The 18,077-nt window shown below is 42.3% G+C and overlaps 1 protein-coding gene across 4 annotated transcripts; it reads right to left on the bottom strand.

The window, feature by feature from the left end:
• Positions 1 to 2,036: 2,036 nt before the first annotated feature.
• On the bottom strand, positions 2,037 to 12,718 carry LOC123070618 (uncharacterized). Of its 4 annotated transcripts, XR_006433860.1 has the most exons (9): positions 7,413 to 12,290; positions 7,093 to 7,286; positions 6,772 to 7,010; positions 6,459 to 6,665; positions 6,259 to 6,363; positions 6,087 to 6,188; positions 5,592 to 5,962; positions 5,273 to 5,509; positions 2,037 to 2,153 (listed from the first exon to the last, which is right to left on the bottom strand). XR_006433860.1 is itself a non-coding variant. In XM_044493895.1 (8 exons), the coding sequence occupies exons 4-8, from the start codon at positions 6,841 to 6,843 to the stop codon at positions 5,924 to 5,926; spliced, it is 525 nt and encodes a 174-aa protein (XP_044349830.1). In that variant the 5' UTR covers positions 6,844 to 7,010; positions 7,093 to 7,286; positions 7,413 to 7,605; positions 12,303 to 12,718; the 3' UTR covers positions 5,713 to 5,923. The 4 variants fall into 4 exon arrangements, 3 of the variants coding, with proteins under 3 accessions (XP_044349830.1, XP_044349828.1, XP_044349829.1); XM_044493895.1 differs by lacking the exons at positions 2,037 to 2,153; positions 5,273 to 5,509 and adding an exon at positions 12,303 to 12,718 and having other exon boundaries at positions 5,713 to 5,962; positions 7,413 to 7,605; XM_044493893.1 differs by lacking the exons at positions 2,037 to 2,153; positions 5,273 to 5,509 and having other exon boundaries at positions 5,713 to 5,962.
• Between the last annotated feature and the right edge of the window lie 5,359 nt (positions 12,719 to 18,077).

The raw sequence follows: 18,077 nt of genomic DNA, 5'->3' as shown, positions 1-18,077 counted from the left end.
CTTATATTGATTGCATGTGATGTTTATCCTTTATGCATCTTATCTTTCTTTGATTGATGGTAGCATTTTAAGATGATCTCTCACTAATTATCAAGAAGTGTTCTCCCTGAGTATGCACCGTTGTGAAAGTTCTTCGCGCTGAGACACCACATGATGATCGAGTGTGATAGGCTCTACGTTCAAATACAACGGGTGCAAAACAGTTGCACACGCGGAATACTAAGGTTAAACTTGACGAGCCTAGCATATACAGATATGGCCTCAGAACACGGAGACCGAAAGGTCGAACGTGAATCATATAGTAGATATGATCAACATAGTGATGTTCACCATTGAAAACTACTCCATCTCACGTGATGATCGGACATGGTTTAGTTGATTTGGATCACGTGATCACTTAGATGACTAGAGAGATGTCTGTCTAAGTGGGAGTTCTTTAGTAATATGATTAATTGAACTTTAATTTATCATGAACTTAGTCCTGGTAGTATTTTGCAAATTATGTTGTAGATCAATAGCTCGCGTTGTTGCTTCCCTATGTTTGTATATGTGTTCCTAGAGAAAACTAAGTTGAAAGATGTTAGTAGCAATGATGCGGACTTGGTCCGTGATTGGAGGTTTATCCTCATTGCTGCATAGAAGAATTATGTCCTTACTGCACCGCTAGGTGACAGACCTATTGCAGGAGCAAATGCAGACGTTATGAATGTTTGGCTAGCTCAAAATGATGACTACTTGATAGTTTTGTGCACCATGCTTTATGGCTTAGAACCGGGACTACAAAAACGTTATGAAACATCATGGAGCATATGAGATGTTCCATGAGATGAAATTGATATTTCAGACTCATGCCCGTGTCAAGAGGTATGAGACCTCTGACAAATACTTCGCCTAAAAGATGGAGGAGAATTGCTCAACTAGTGAGCAAGTGCTTAGATTGTCTGAGTACTACAATCACTTGAATCAAGTGGGAGTTAATCTTCCAGATAAGATAGTGATTGACAGAGTTCTCTAGTCACCATCACCAAGTTACTAGAACTTCGTGATGAACTATAGTATGCAAGGGATGATAAAACGATTCCCGAGCTCTTCGTGATGTTGAAATCGATGAAGGTAGAAATCAAGAAAAAGCATCAAGTGTTGATGATTGACAAGACCACTAGTTTCAAGAAAAGGGCAAAGGGAAAGAAAGGGAACTTCAAGTAGAATGACAAGCAAGTTGTCACTCCCGCGAAGAAGCCCAAAGCTGGACCAAAGCCTAAAACTGAGTGCTTACACTGCAAAGGAAATGGTCACTGGAAGTGGAAATGCCCTGAATATTTGGTGGATAAAGAAGGATGGCAAAGTTAACAAGGGTATATTTGATATATAGGTTATTGATGTGTGCCTTACTAGTGTTTATAGTTGCCCCTGAGTATTTGATACTTGTTCGGTTGCTAAGATTAGTAACTCGAAACAGGAGTTACATAATAAACAGAGACTAGTTGAAGGGGAAGTGACGATGAGTGTTGGAAGTAGTTCCAAGATTGATATGATCATCATCACACACTCCCTATACTTTCGGGATTAGTGTTAAACCTAAATAAATGTTATTTAGCGTTTGCGTTCAGCATGAATATGATTTGATCATGTTTATTGCAATACGGTTACTCATTTAAAGTCAGAGAATAATTGTTGTTCTGTTTACATGAATAAAACCTTCAATGGTCATACACCCAATGAAAATAGTTTGTTGGATCTCGATCATAGTGATACACATATTCATAATATTGATGCCAAAAGATGCAAAGATAATAACGATAGTGCAACTTATTTGTGGCACTGTCGTTTGGGTAATATCGGTGTAGAGCGCATGAAGAAACTCCATAAAGATGGATTTTCGGAATCACTTGGTTATGAATCATTTGATGCTTGCAAACCGTGCCTTTTGGGCAAGATGACTAAAACTCTGTTCTCCAGAACAATTGAACGAGCTACTGACTTGTTGGAAATAATACATACTGATGTATGCAGACCAATGAGTATTAAGGCTCATGGCGGGTATCGTTATTTTCTGACCTTCACAGATGATTTGAGCAGATATGGGTATATCTACTTGATGAAACCGTTGACTCTAAGTCTTGGCACTGATCCAAATGACTCTAAGTCTTAATCTGGATACATATTGAAAGTGGGAGCAATTAGCTAGAGTAGCTTCATGCAGAGCATTGTAGACATAGAATATTTGCAAAATACATACGGCCCTGAATGTGACAGACCCGTTGACTAAACTTCTCTCACAAGCAAAACATGATCATACCTTAGTATTCTTTGGGTGTTAATCACATAGCGATGTGAACTAGATTATTGGCTCTAGTAAACCCTTTGGGTGTTGTTCACATGACAATGTGAACTATGGGTATTAATCACATACAGATGTGAATATTAGTGTTAAATCACATGGTGATGTGAACTAGATTATTGACTCTAGTGCAAGTGGGAGACTGAAGGAAATATGCCCTAGAGGCAATAATAAAGTTATTATTTATTTCCTTATATCATGATAAATGTTTATTATTCATGCTAGAATTGTATTAACTGGAAACATGATACATGTGTGAATACATAGACAAACTTAATGTCACTAGTATGCCTCTACTTGACTAGCTCATTAATCAAAGATGGTTATGTTTCCTAACCATAGACATGAGTTGTCATTTGATTAACGAGATCACATCATTAGTAGAATGATGTGATTGACATAACCCATTCTGTAAGCATAGCACTTGATCGTTTAGTATGTTGCTATTGTTTTCTTCATGACTTATACATGTTACTACAACTATGAGATTATGCAACTCCCATTTACCGGAGGAACACTTTGTGTGCTACCAAACATCACAACGTAACTGGGTGATTATAAAGGAGCTCTACAGGTGTCTCCAAAGGTACATGTTGAGTTAGCGTATTTTGAGAATAGGTTTTGTCACTCTGATTGTCAGAGAGGTATCTCTGGGCCCTCTCGGTAATGCACATCACTATAAGCCTTGCAAGCAATGTAGTTAATGAGTTAGTTACGGAATGATGCATTATGTAACGAGTAAAGATACTTGCCGGTAACGAGATTGAACTAGGTATTGAGACACCGACGATCGAATCTCGGGCAAGTAACATACCGATGACAAAGGGAACAATGTATGTTGTTATGCGGTTTGACCGATAAAGATCTTCGTAGAATATGTAGGAGCCAATATGAGCATCCAGGTTCCGCTATTGGTTATTGACCAGAAACGTGTCTCGGTCATGTCTGCATAGTTCTCGAACCCGTAGGGTCCGCACGCTTAAGGTTTCGATGACAGTTATACTATGAGTTTATGAGTTTTGATGTACCGAAGGTTGTTCGGAGTCCCAGATGTGATTGCGGACATGACGAGGAGTATCGAAATGGCCAAGACATGAAGATTGATATATTGGAAGCCTATATTTGGATGTCGGAAGTGTTTCGGGAGAAATTGGGATTTTACCGAAGTACCGGGAGGTTACCGGAACCCCCCGGGGGCTTAATGGGCCTACATGGGCCTTAGTGGAAATAGAGGGTAGCAAGGGGAGTGTGGGGCGCGCCCCCCCAAGGCCCAAACTGAATTGGTTTAGGGCAAGGGGGGCCGGCTCCCCTCTTTCCTTCTCCTCCTCTCCCTTTCCTTCCCCCTCTCCTAGTCCAACAAGGAAGGAGGGAGTCCTACTCCTGGTGGGAGTAGGACTCCCCATGACGCTCCCCCTCCTAGGCCGGCCGCCCCCTCCCCCCTTGATCCTTTATCTACAGGGGTAGGGGGGCACCCCATAGACAACAATTGATCTCTTGATCCCTTAGCCGTGTGCGGTGCCCCCCTCCACCATAGTCCTCCTCGATAATATTGTAGAGGTGCTTAGGCGAAGCCCTGCGACGGTAGAACATCAAGATCATCACCATGCCTTCGTGCTGATGGAACTCTCCCTCGACACTCGGCTGGATCGGAGTTCGAGGGACGTCATCGAGCTGAACGTGTGCTAGAACTCGGAGGTGCAGTAGTTTCGGTGCTTGATCGGTCGGACCGTGAAGACGTACGACTACATCAACCACGTTGTTCTAACACTTCCGCTTTCGGTCTACGAGAGTACGTGGACACACTCTCCCATCTCGTTGCTATGCATCACCATGATCTTGCATGTTCGTAGGATTTTTTTGAAATTACTACGTTCACCAACACAACATACGTTGTTCCCTTTCTTAGCGATATATTACTTGCCTGAGATTCGATCGTTGGTATCATCATACCTAGTTCAATCTCATTACGAGCAAGTCTCTTTACTCATTTTGTAATGCCTCATCCCGCAACTAACTCATTAATCACATTTCTTGCAAGGCTTATAGTGATGAGCATTACCGAGAGGGCCCAAAGATACCTCTCCAATACACGGAGTGACAAATCCTAATCTCGATCTATGCCAACCCAACAAACACCTTCGGAGACACCTGTAGAGCATCTTTATAATCACCCAGTTACGTTGTGACGTTTGATAACACACAAGGTGTTCCTTCGGTATTCGGGAGTTGCATAATCTCATAGTCTGAGGAACGTGTATAAGTCATGAAGAAAGCAGTAGCAATGAAACTGTAATGATCATAATGCTAAGCTAAAGGATGGGTCTTGTCCATCACATCATTCTCCTAATGATGTGATCCCGTTTATCAAATGACAACACATGTCTATGGTCAGTAAACATAACCATCTTTGATTAACGAGCTAGTCAAGTAGAGGAATACTAGGGACAGTCTGTTTTGTCTATGTATTCAAACATGTACTAAGTTTCCGGCTAATACAATTCTAGCATGAGTAATAAACATTTATCATGATATAAGGAAATAAATAATAACTTTATTATTGGCTCTAGGCCATATTTCCTTCACATGTATCATACATTTTTGCATGGCCATGGAATACACCTAGCTTGGGCATTTCCTAGCTTGTTTATTATCCCTTGTGCACGAGGCAGCTCAGTTGTTTCTTTGAGCACGATGTTGAAAAGAACTTCAACACAATCAGCTAGTGGTTGGCCATCAATAGCTTTAGATTTTCTACTAGTTTTCTGAATGGTTCCCATTACCACCACACTTGCACTATTTGGCGACATCAAACTAACTTCCATGCCACACTTTATGGTATCTTCTAATCCATCATGTAAGTTGCAATGGTACTAAGTAACCCTTTTAATTCGCTAGTTGGTTAATAAGTTGAGACACATCTAGAAAAATCACCTTTGGCCCCTTTTGGAGCGGTGTTTGAAATATTTCTGGTTTCTTATGTTTAGTTGTCTTTGTCTTCTTTGGTTTTGGCACAGGCGCAAGACTTGGTAGTGCTGATTCTGTTTTCTTTGATTCCAGTTGGGATGCCTTCACCTTATCTGGATGCCTTGGAGCAGCCATTGCCTCAGATGCCTTGGTAGTATATGAAAGTGAAGTTGCTTGTTCTTTGTCATTCATGGTTTCCAAGTCCTAGTATGTGGAGACTCATATTTAGCTAATAGTAAATGCTCAAATAATGTGACTGAATTTAAGAGATGAAAACAAGAATCACCTTAGAAGGATCTTTATTTGGAAGCTCCTTTTCTGGAATTCTTCCCATTTCAACAGACCCCCTAGAAGCTATGATCAATCTCTTTAGCTCATTGTACTGTTCTTCCATTCTCTCACTCTTGGCCATTATTGAAGTTTGATTTGCCACCAGAGTATGCACCACATGTAGAAGCTCCATGTTCTCTTATTTAGTAGCATGTAGTTCAGCTTCAACTTGAGCAAGGCGCTCCGAAGAAACTCCACCTACTAACAGACCAAGGCCACTTAGCCTTCCTTTCTTTTCTTTTGGGAAAATTGATGAATAAAGATCACCATCATGGGCCTCCTCACCAATCAAATAAGGATCTGCTTGAATCCTTTTTTAATGTCATCCTAAAAGGTTCATATAACAGTAGGCTTGCAAGCATGAATTTTATGAAGCACTAAACAAAGCAGTATGAAGTGAAAGCTAACTAGGAGTATAATGGAACAGAGCACTATCAAGTGAACTACATACCATTTTTACTCCACTTTGTTGGTTGACTGGATATCCATTGTTTTTCGTATATGTAACCACGTAAAGCTCGGCACGCCCAATTTCCCTACCCTCTACCATCTCCTGAAGCAGAGATGAAATGTTGATACACTAGTTACATGAGTTAATAATACACTACTTAACAACAAATTACCATTTGATCAAGGACAACTGCAAAACTTCGTGACCTAGCGGTGTGGGTCCCATTGCATCCCTCGAGTTGCGATGCCTGAGTAGCCTTGTTTCTTTCAGATTTTTCCTGGACACACAAATATGGTGAAGAAACTCATAATAAGCTTATATGTGCAATACATATTTAGCATAGGATACAAAACTACAACATTGAGTACTCACATTAGCTTTCTCTATTCTCCAGTGTTTTACTAGCCACTCCCACTGTCTAATTGGGATTCTATTATCACAACCATTAAGAATATTCCATGCTCGTGACAAATCAGCTTTGTAGTATTTCCTCTTTAAAACAACCTTGAAGTCTTTCCGTTTTTTACTTGCTGATCTCAACACCCATCTTTTGTATGACTCGTCAATGTTGAGAAATGCCTATTATAAAATACAGTTGTGACAACATGTAGAACTTGTTCGTTGAAGAAGAAAATGACTTGTTTATTGAAGATGCAAATATATATGTTAGATTGCATTGACATACCTGGATAGAATCCCACAACTTCTCTTTCTCTAACTTTGGTACTTTGCTCCAGTTTTGAGCAGCTAAGGACATTTCTTTTCCTTTCTCAAGTGTTCCAATAAAATTTGTCAGCTTGCATGTCTTCAAACCACATGGCTGACCAAATCTGTTGAACTTCAAATTGATCTTGTTATCAACATCATGTTCTTTCTAGAAGCGCCTCATGTGAGTAGGTCCTCTTCTAATCTTCTCAGCAACTTCTGGGATATGAATAGATATCAACTACCATCATGGCCATGCAAAACAAGCACATGTAAATTCTTTTATGCCCTCAAAACTAACCATGTGTTTGCTCCTATTCTTGTCGAACTTCTTCTTCTTGTTCATGTTCATCTTCTTGTTCAGACTCACCTTCTTCATCTTCTGATTTAGTTTCATCACCATGTTCATCGTCATCTTCTCCATCTTCTGATTCAGTTTCATCACCACTTCCCTCATGGATCCTTAAGTCAACATCTTCTTCAGTTGTGGAATTCCTCAAAATCAATACAAGAAAACAAGATGAGTAATAAAAACAAGTGTTCAAAGTTATCCATGTTGAGCTCCTCAAGACCATCAGAAGTAATAAAAACAAGAGCTCACCAAGTACTTTAAGAGCTTACCATAGTGAAGTGTTTTAATTTATCCCTGTTTGAAGCTTCTGTTTTAATTTGTTTGATAACATCGATGCATTCCATTTGTGGCAGATTAAGTTCTCTGACTCTCTATAATTCAGCTCATTCAACCTTCGTTCATGGTCAGACACATGGGTCTGATTGAATGCATCAGATCTTGATCCCGAAGTCATCATATTTCCTGGCATGTACAATTCAAAACTCAGTTAGAAAAGACAGTATCAAAAATAAGATAAAAACAACAATGATGGCAACTCCCCAATCGACATTTAGTGAAAAACAAACAATAACTCTCACCTGATCCTAGCCTAATATTCATCATTCCCATCACTTCTAGCATCCATATCAAAGAAGTCTCTTGTAGGTGGATGAACCACGGCATACCAATCCTTCTCTATAGAATCTTGTACATAATAGACTTGGGTGGCTTGAGTTGCAAGGATAAATGGCTCATCAAATATATCACTACTGCTGCTTAGCAAGTGGTTAAAAGTCACCTCAGTTACTCCATATGGGTCCTTTCGAACCCTAGCATCAGGGCGAACACTATCAACCCAATAGCACTTGAATAAAACCACGTTGCCTTTGTTTGAATAATTCAGCTCAACTATTTCAGTGATTCGTCCATAGTAAGCAACATCTCCTAAAGCTGGATTATTACCTTTAGCACTTGAGAAACTAGATGTCTTAGCAATCATAGATACTCCATCACATTGCGCTTCTTTTCCATCACCATATCCCCTTGTGTGGAAAGTGCATCCATTTATAGAGTAAGCATTGTACTTTCTCACCATCCCATATGGCTTTTGTGCTAAGACTTTAACTTCTTCATGGATCTTAACATTATTGGAAATCAATGACTGAACCTAGAGACATAACATAGTCAATGCAATATCTCCACATGAGGCGCTTTAAGAATTTTAGCATGAGATCATAGACACTTACACGGTCAGCAAACCTAGTGTGGAAACTATTTTGATGGGAGCATTCTACATCACGTATTCTTTTGCGTTGACCCACTGATAGAATATCGTGATGTTGTCTACATGAATATGAGAGAGGGTTACTGCTAGTTCAGAGAGTATGGAGAGTGTGGAACAAGTGATGAGAAACTTACTAGACATATGGAGCAATGTGGGGATAATTGACCAACACATATCTTTGAGCTTGGACCCATGACGTGTAGTCTAGTTCTTCAACACAATGACCAAATAAAGGACGACCGACTATTCTCAAGTATGGTTGATGGTTTGTCGAGTCATTGGGGCCAATAAAATCATTATGTCGTCCTATTTGAGTGAATATGGTTGGACAACCATGCAAATATCATGAGCAAAATGTAAGAGTATCATCCAAAACATATCCCTCTGCTATTGATCCCTCTGGGTGACTTAGCGTATGGATCATACTCTTCAACTTGCCCAAAAACCTCTCAACAGCCCACATGCTTCAGTAATGCACCGGTCCAGTAGTCTGTACTTCAGTTGCAAGATGAATGGTCAAGTGTTCCATGATGTCAAAAAAGGCAGGAGGAAATACTTTCTCCAATTGGCACATGATTTCAGGAATCTCGTCCTCCAACTTTTGTATCTCACTCACAGTGATAACCTTAGAGTATAATTGCTTGAAGTAGTTGCACAAATGCATCAATGGAATACAAACATCTTCAGGCAAAGTTCTCCTAATGGCTAAGGGCAACAGATCACGCATTATAATATGACAGTCATGGCTCTTTAGTCCATTTAATCTATTTCTCACTATATCCACTTTGTTGTGCAAGTTGGATGCATAGCCCTCAGGAAACCTAGCATCCTTTAGAACCTGGCAAAACATGTTAGCACCGTGTGAATCCAAGTAGTATAATGCTGGAGGTAGGTATGGTTTACTCCCTGTTAAATATGGATGTTGGTCTTGGCGTATATTCAATTGTTGTAGGTCAAGACATGCATTTAGATTATCCTTTGATCTTTTGCTAACATTTAGAAGGGTATGGGAATTATTCTCAAAAACATTCTTCTCTATGTGCATAGGATCCAGATTATGACGTAATTGAAGTGTTTCCCAGTATGTCAGATGAAAGAAGAAACTTCTCTTTCTGAATATTGAAGTGTCTTGCTGCACGTTTGTACCATTCTCATCTACCTCATTACGGTGTCGCTTCCTGCTGCTCTTCTGCTGCAGTTTCCCATATGTAGTTTTCATGTCATTTGTCAATATTGAAATGTCATGTGATGAAGGGGAACATGAGGCTCTCGATGTTCCTCAAAACCATCAAATGACTCAGCATCGAATCAAAACTCGTGATTAGGTTCCAAGAATCTGCGATGTCCCATATAGCATTTCTTGTGTCCATTCTTTAACCAAAGAGAGTGTGTCTCTGATAGACAATGGGAGCAAACTGCTATATTTTATCCAGACAAAAATCCACGCCTAGGCCAATCCCTTATTGTCCATAGTAGTGCGGCATGTAAGAGAAACTTCTTAGATCGAGAGGCATCATAAGTCCAGACTCCATCATTTCAAAGCTCCAAAAGATCATCTATGGTCAGCTGCATGTAAACATCCATGTCTTTCCCTGGAGATTTTTTACTAGGAATGATGACAAAGAGGATAAAGTTTGATTGCTTCATACAAATCCATGGAGGAAGGTTGTAGGCGATCAAGATGATAGGCCATATGCTATATGAGAGATTCATATTTCCAAAAGGACTGAAACCATCAGCTCCCAATCCACATCTAATGTTGCAAACTTCTGACTGAACTCTTTGTGAATAGCATCAAAGTGTTTCCATGCAGGTGAATCGGCTGGGTGTCATATCAAGTCGTCCTTTGTGCGGCCTTTGCTGTGCCACCTCATATCTGATGTCGTCTTTGTAGAAGCGAACAACCTTTGGAGTCCCTTCTTTAGCGGGAAATGACGAACCACCTTTTGAAGCACCTTGTGGACACGCCTTCCATTAACTCCAGTATTTACGCTCTTCCATCTACTTGTGCCACACACTGGACATGATATGGCATCAGCATGTTCCTTCCTAAATAGAATGCAATCGTTCTTGCATGCATATATACTATCATATCCAATACCAATGGCACTCACAAACTTTTTGGCCCCATAAATTTTTTTGGGCAAGACCTCACCTTCTGGAAGTGCCTCCTTAATTAGCATCAATACCTCATCAAAGAAGACATTGCTCATTCCCCTCATATTCTTGATGTGAAGCAACCTCACCAAAAATTGCAGCTTCGAGAATCTTTTGCAACCTGGGTACAACTCTTGGCGTCCATCATTAACTAATCTATAGTATGCTTCAGCATCATCGTCCCAGTCATCTTGAGACTCTCGCTCCTCTCCGAAATTATGAGTATTGTACATCCCAAATCCTTCCAGTAGCATCTCATCCATGTCATCACTATCAGCCTATTCTTCAAACTGTGAACTAGGACCTGAAGTTGTTTCGGAGGGCCGCATACTTTCTCCATGATGAACCCATGTGGTATATCCAGCCATGAATCCATCATAAATCAAATGATCATAGACTCTAAGTTCACCTAACCAACGAGAGTTTACACATATCTTGCAAGGGCAGAGAATCCTATTATTTTTTGCTGGCGTACGAAAAGCAAATTTTATGAAGTTGTTAGTTCCTTCAGAAAACTCGGCGGAAGACCTTGCTGCTCGCATCCAACTCTTATTCATTCTCAACTGTACAAAACCAAGTTCTACGACACATTAAAGCAGAGACCACATAAAATTCTACAATAAATATTTGAATGCATCAAAGAGAAATTTCTAAAAGCAATATCAGTTTACTATTAGCGGAATCAAAGGGATGTTCTATATAGAAGACCTCACGTGTAGCAAGAAAACAGTTTAACTGAAACTGGATGCAACAAGATTAGAAGTAAGAGCATCTCCAACAGCATGTGTATATTTGGATGTCTATATATTCATATAGATAATGGTCTATAGAGGTTCCTTCGTATACACGTCCAGTTTCGGAGCAGAATGTCTATATACAAAACGTCTATATTCTCTCTCTTATATTTTAATATTATCTTATAACTACCATTTCAGTAACAATTCAAACGATTTATAGTTACATTGGTTAAACCTAATGATTACATTTCATCCGCAAACACAAATAATCAACACAGGTATCATACAATAGCAAAAATGAGGTGGTTGTAGGAGCACTCTATCAAAATCAATCTAACTAAATAAGTACAGCAGCAACACTTAATAAATTAGCAACAACAGATAAACAAGAAGCAGCAGTAGAAAGATAGCATATGCAGATAAACAAGTACTGGCAATTTCCTCTTTGGTTGGTGTCGCGTCCATATAAACACACAAGACTCACATCACATCTCAGCGTACCTCCAGCTTTGGACGACGCCTCAACAATGTCCAAGTCTAGACGATGTGGAGGTAATTCTAGACAATGTGAATGGATAGACGACATGGTGGACGAGCTGCTGGGACGCATTTTTGGGCCTTCATTGTCCATATCTCCTTTAGACGATGGTATACACAAGCTGTTGGAGATGCTCTAACACAGTACACTAGATAACATGTAGGGATGTTCTATATAGAAATGCCAAATGCACCTACAGTTTGATTATCAGTCTATCTATATAGCTTGCTCCTTGTGTGCAGATTTCTAACATGAATAGAAGGCCACCATTCACACAAGGCAACACCAAACAAGCTCCAACTTCAACTGGACAATTTGCCACACTCCTAGTATAATTACAAAAAGAACATGACACACAGTACAAGTTGATCCTAGATGTCATAGCATAATGATTCTTCATCCATAAGTCTAGCACCAACAAAAACTGGAAGAAAAATGAACTACAAGATTGAAGAGGGATTACCTCGAACACCTTGTGTGCAGCAGAGCGTCGGATCAACAGCAACCTGACATGGGCTTCTCTGGCGTGGGTTGGGGGCGGGGGGATCACCGCTGATGAGTTCGTGGCCTGGACCACTTGATCTTCCTCCTCCTCTCCCAGCCTGGATCTCCCCTTCTTCTTCACCATGTACTACGAATCCCACCCCGAGATTGGGGACGAGAGAGGGAAGGCGCAGAGTGGGGATGGCGGTGCAGGTCGCGGCGGCTGCAGAGGCTCTGGCATGGTGCGCTGATGGCGGAGCAGGCGCCGGTGGCGGAGCAAGCACCGGTGGCGAAGACGACAAGGCGCCCAGCGCGGAGAAGCTGCGATGGTTGTGGTGTTCCTCTATTTTTGGAGGACCTCTATTTTTTACCTTGAAACGCAGTGGGGAGGGTTGTTTCCATAGACAGAATGATAACTGCCATTCTAAAACTGAGCTACGCGGGCACTTTTCTAGAACGCCTTGTTTTCCCCTGTTTAGAACGCATTTTCTAAAACTGCCCTTGAAGGTTGTGAGCTTCGAGGCACTTTTCAGAAGTGTCGTAAATACGATGATTTTGAGGCGTTTAGCAAAAACGCTGGCAAAAAAGCCTCCTAATGACATACGTGTTGTAGTGTCTATTTGTTATGAACTTGATATCATAGATGCATGCTAGATAGCGGCCGATTGGTGGAGTAATAGTAGTAGATGAAGGTAGGAGTCGGTCTACTTGTCACAGACGTGATGCCTATGTGTGATCATTGCCATGAATAACATCATAACTATGCGTTTTCCTATCAATTGACCAACAATAATTTGCTTACCCATCGTATGCTATTGTTTCGAGAGACAAGCCTCTGTTGAAAACATTGGCCCCGGGGTCTACTTTTATCATATTACGAAAACCAAAAATACCTTGCTGCAATTTTATACTTTTTGTTTTACTTTTCTTTTTATCTATCTATCACTATCAGAATTAATCCTTGCAAGTAACGAGTTCAAGGGGATTGACAACCCTCTTGCCCGTGTTGGGTCCAAGTATTTTTTTGTGTGTGTAGGTGCTGAAGATGAGAATTTGTGTGGTTCTCCTATTGGTTAGATAACCTTGGTTCTCACCGACAAAAATACTTATCTATACTTCACTGCTCGACCCTTCCTCTTCAGGGGAAATCCCAACACAACTTACAAGTAGCAACCAACCTCTTCAGCGGTAAGCTGAGGCTAGGGCGATGATACCATATGTGAAGTCCTATTTGCTTTGGCATCAATCTCTTCATGAATCCACTCCTCATTTGACTCTGCTGATGGTGTCATACACCGGGGGTGGCTCACCATCATGGAGCTTGGTTGTGGGCCTGACAGTAGATTGATCCAGCAATAGGAGGATGCCCAAAGGAGGAGGGCGATAACCCTGGATCATCTTGATCCCCAAGTTGGTGGCGGCGGCTGATGGTGTCCTGGACCAGGGGGTACTCACTACGTCGTCTCCCGATCAGTTGGATTGGGCCGAGGACCCCCATGGCTGTATACTCATGGGCCAGTTCGGATAGCTGCCGCATACAAGGAAGATTCCACAAGACTTGGTGATCAAGACAAGGACTCCTCTCCCACCGGCGTATTCGGCTAGGACTCTTGTTATCCTAGGCCTCTGGTACATTATATAAACCGAGGCCAGGCTAGTCGATAGATCATTATGACATTACTCATCATACATCTAGGGTTTAGACCACAGCATATGATATCAGGGTAGATCAACTCTTGTAACCCCTATATTCATTAAAGTCAATCAAGCAGCATGTAGGGTATTATCTCATCAAGAGAGCCCGAAGCTGGGTAAAATCCCGGGTTCATGTTACCATCGATCCTAAGACGCACAGCTTGGGACCCCTACCCGAGATCTGCCAGTTTTGACACCGACTTGGTGCTTTCATTGAGAGTTCCGCTGTGTGATCGGCAAAAGGATCAATGGCTCGACTGCAGATCAACTGCGACGTCGACTTCTTCGTCACCGGCTTGACTAGTCACCTTGGCTTGACCGATGAGTACGCCCTACCTCCGATCGTCGTGATCGGATGAGGGCCTTCATCAACACCAACTCCGATCTCCATCAAGATCATGGAGGAATCATCCATGGAGCTCGGGGGCTCAACGTCAACATTGCCCTTGGGCGACCGTGCTGTTTTTCTGGACAACGAACTCGTATCCGCCGCCACCGCCTCCTTGAGTGTCGCTTAAACGATTTCTTCGGTGGAATTATGCGGAATTAAGTCTACAACAACCCTGCAAAATTACATCGAGTTCCGATGGAGGAATCTCCGGCAACCTCCAATATACCGGAGCCCTGTTGAATCTGGACGAGTATCCGGACGAGTTTGGAGCGTGGTGTCCAGCATCTAGCTCAGACGTCCTTTAGAAGATCCAACCATTGATCGGCTGCGGAATTCCTATATCTACCACCTGTCAAAAATTCAGCTCGATCCGACCATCCAAACTCCGAGAACCTTCCGATTAGTGCATCACTTTTCGGATCTGTTTTCTGCGCGAGAACGAATCCGACCCGAGTTCATCTTCTTTATGAATGGAATTTCGGACATCCTTTTTGAAGGAAGTTTTTGTATGGGGTATTGTGTTTTATTCTCAAACACATCCGATTAATATTAAAAGTATTTTTACAATACAATCTTCACCATTGCGCCAGTGTCAAACCGGCTCGACAACATCACTCCACGGTGGCCGACCTGCGCTAGACACGTCGTCGTTTTGTTGAGCCGAGCTCAACTTCTTCGGATCATCATCTCGGACAGTTGAACAATAGTTCAGCATCGCGAAGGATAAATTGTCACCAACATCGCCGCTACACGGATTACACGGAGTGGGCACACCGGCATCGCCGCACGGTCACTTCATCAAGCCAGCATTGACCACGTCACAAGTTACGACCTGGGTCGGCATGGCCGCACTGTTGCCTCTTCGAGCCAATGTCCGTCACACCGAACTACTTCAACACCTCGGCTAACATGGCAGCTGCAACAACTCCTCACCGGCCTGCTCCGACACCTCGGCTAGATCGGGGACTTGGCTATTTCTTCATCAACATACTCCGGTGACTTCGGCGTCACCAGCCGACCAGCTTCGTCATGTTAGCTGGACCGGGGGCTTTGCCTCGGCAAGCCAACCTTTGCCAGCATCGCCATGCCGTCGCTTTATCTCCCATCAGGCAATGGGTGTGCGAATCGATTCCCAGCTTTGGGAGTCGCTTTTCTTCGGACTACTACAACAAATAAACCAGGTCTATCAAATGGCGGCCACATTAAAAACGGTCGCGTGGTGGTTCAGTCAGTTTCTGTACATAGGTCGGCGAACGCCGCATCTGAAACTCAGACCACCCTGCAAATTCAGGCTTTGTCACGCCTTCACTGCGTCACGTCGACGCCCTACATCGACATTGGCTTCGGCGCCAGGCCACATCTCTTTAAATAAATTATTCTCGCATAAAGCAATTATTCAAGGATTATATATATTATTATTATTTCCTGGACCGCACTGTTTTATCTATATAGGTAATCGATTTTGACCGCATTACGTGGTCACTACTCGGGAATGCCGAACTCCTTGCTCGGACACCTCGGGCCTGGGGGCTGGGACCTCAGCCATGCCGAGGACTGCGAACCTTGTCGGTTCAATGGGCCTCTTTGTCCCGCCACAAGCCCGAATCGCATCATCAATACCGAACACATTAACCAGCTAAGTTGCTTTCATGCTCAAAAACTTTCAGTTTTAAATTTTGTTCGGTTCGACCAAGCATTATACTTTTTGGCACAAAGTTGTTTGTGACAAAGTTCCTTGTCAAAACTTTGTTTGTGACGCACATATTCAAATACCCCGTTTATTTGGGGGCTCCCTTGATGGACCTTTTCCTCTTGCATATGATTATACTTGTAAGGCTTCATTCCTTGTTCGTGTATTACGCCACAATATGCACCATATTGACCTAAGCGATTTGCAAGCTGGGTTGCCTTGCTCCTATGTTTACCCCTACGTTCCCGATTGTTCGGCTAGGGAGTAAAGGGAGCACCTCTGCGATTGTCATGATCGGGTCATCCGAGCCGGACCTCAGACTGGGTGAAGCCGAAAGCTAACGCTCTTACTGTTTTCAATAATGGTCGGCACACAACGGAACTCATGGGTACAAAAAATCTATTGCACAACTCTCATAGTAATAATGAGCAACCGAAGAAAGGTATCGGTGGGGGTAATATTTTCTTCGAAGATGCTTCTTACACTTCGTCGGTAATATAGCATAAGTTCCCTGAGCGCGCTTTGTCTGTTACAGCCTTATGGCCTGATTGCCTGGTTATCAGAAACCCCGTCGATATTCTCGGCAGGGGGAGTACATAACACTTTTTGGTCCTTGATCAAAGAGGGAGAAGCCAATGGTCGGTTAAGACACGTATAAAGTTCGGGTGAACACAGATATGATATAAGTACTTCGGTACATACAATCATTATACATAAACTTCTTTTGCCAAAGTCACTTGGGGGCTCTTAAAATTCATATATGAGCTGTAAATGTGTTTTCTTCTTGGTCGACAGAAGCACAATTTTGTTCCAATTTTCGGATTGGCGCCGAACACGTGATCTTGTTTGGACGTCATGTTTTTACTGGCGTTTTTTGGTTTTCCAAGCTTTTGGCACTTTTAGACTATTTGTGTGTTTTTCGCATAAGTCTCGTAGTGCAACGCCGGACACCTTTAGAGATTCGGCAAAAAATTCTCGGATATTGCTACATATGCATCAGTTTTGAATTGTGTCTTCGGTCAATAGTTGGGTTGCCTGGCTCCTGTGCTTGCCTCCTATGTTCCGCTTTGTTCGCCTAGGTGTGCAAAGGGAGAACCACTGCGATTGTGCTTCCATCTCGCATGGTTAAGCACCGCAGTGGAGAAAGCCGAAAACTGACTGTCAGAATAAACGTAAACTGGTCTGCGGTCCGACGTCTATATTAAATGATGGGCCATTCATAACATTGGCCGAAGTGTTTACGGCTTGACCTCGGCTGTCGCTGCACACTAAGCGGGGGGCTACTTGCTGGCCTCCCAACTTTAAGCTCATATGACTAAGTGAAAGTTATAAAGCCCGCATATCTGATTGCCTCGTTTCCGCCAACACAACCGCCTTCGGGCACCGAGACGTCGGCTAAGGGTTGTTTTGTTATTTCGGAAACACCCTGCGTAGCATCTACAAGGGGGTAGAAGCCGACGATGGGCCACTTTCAGATTATAAACGGTCGCAACGGAAGTGAAAAAATTGGGTTCATTTAGACCATAGAGTTTGGAAGCTTTCCCCGAACTAAATCCTCAGTATTTTCCTCCCACATTGATCAGAGCCGAGGTTTCATGATCATGCTTAGCATGGCAACCCAAAGAAAGGAACCGATAGCGGGACTATTTTCTTTGGACGATGTTTCTTATGTTAAACAATAATATAACATGTCTCTCTGCGTACCTTTGTTTATAAAACCGTATGGCCAGATTGCCTTGTTTGTCGTAAATCTTTGCCCTCATAAAGGCTTTATAAAGTAGGACAAACACTCCTCGGCTGCTTGCCGAGGAGGTTGAAGCCGATGGTCGGTCAACCAAGTTTTGTACAATGCGGATCTGAGCATTAATGATGTAAAGTACTTGGATACATAGAGTCATTACACATAATTTATAATTTTACTATGGATATTGATCCTTAATTCGGCCTCCCGTGCCCGCATTAAGGCTCAGGGGCTACTA

This window comes from Triticum aestivum, chromosome 3B (assembly GCF_018294505.1).
Source record: "Triticum aestivum cultivar Chinese Spring chromosome 3B, IWGSC CS RefSeq v2.1, whole genome shotgun sequence".
NCBI classification, from domain to species: domain Eukaryota; kingdom Viridiplantae; phylum Streptophyta; class Magnoliopsida; order Poales; family Poaceae; genus Triticum; species Triticum aestivum.
The sequence above is the reverse complement of the archived record's forward strand: the minus strand, read 5'-3'. Positions and strand labels throughout refer to the sequence as shown.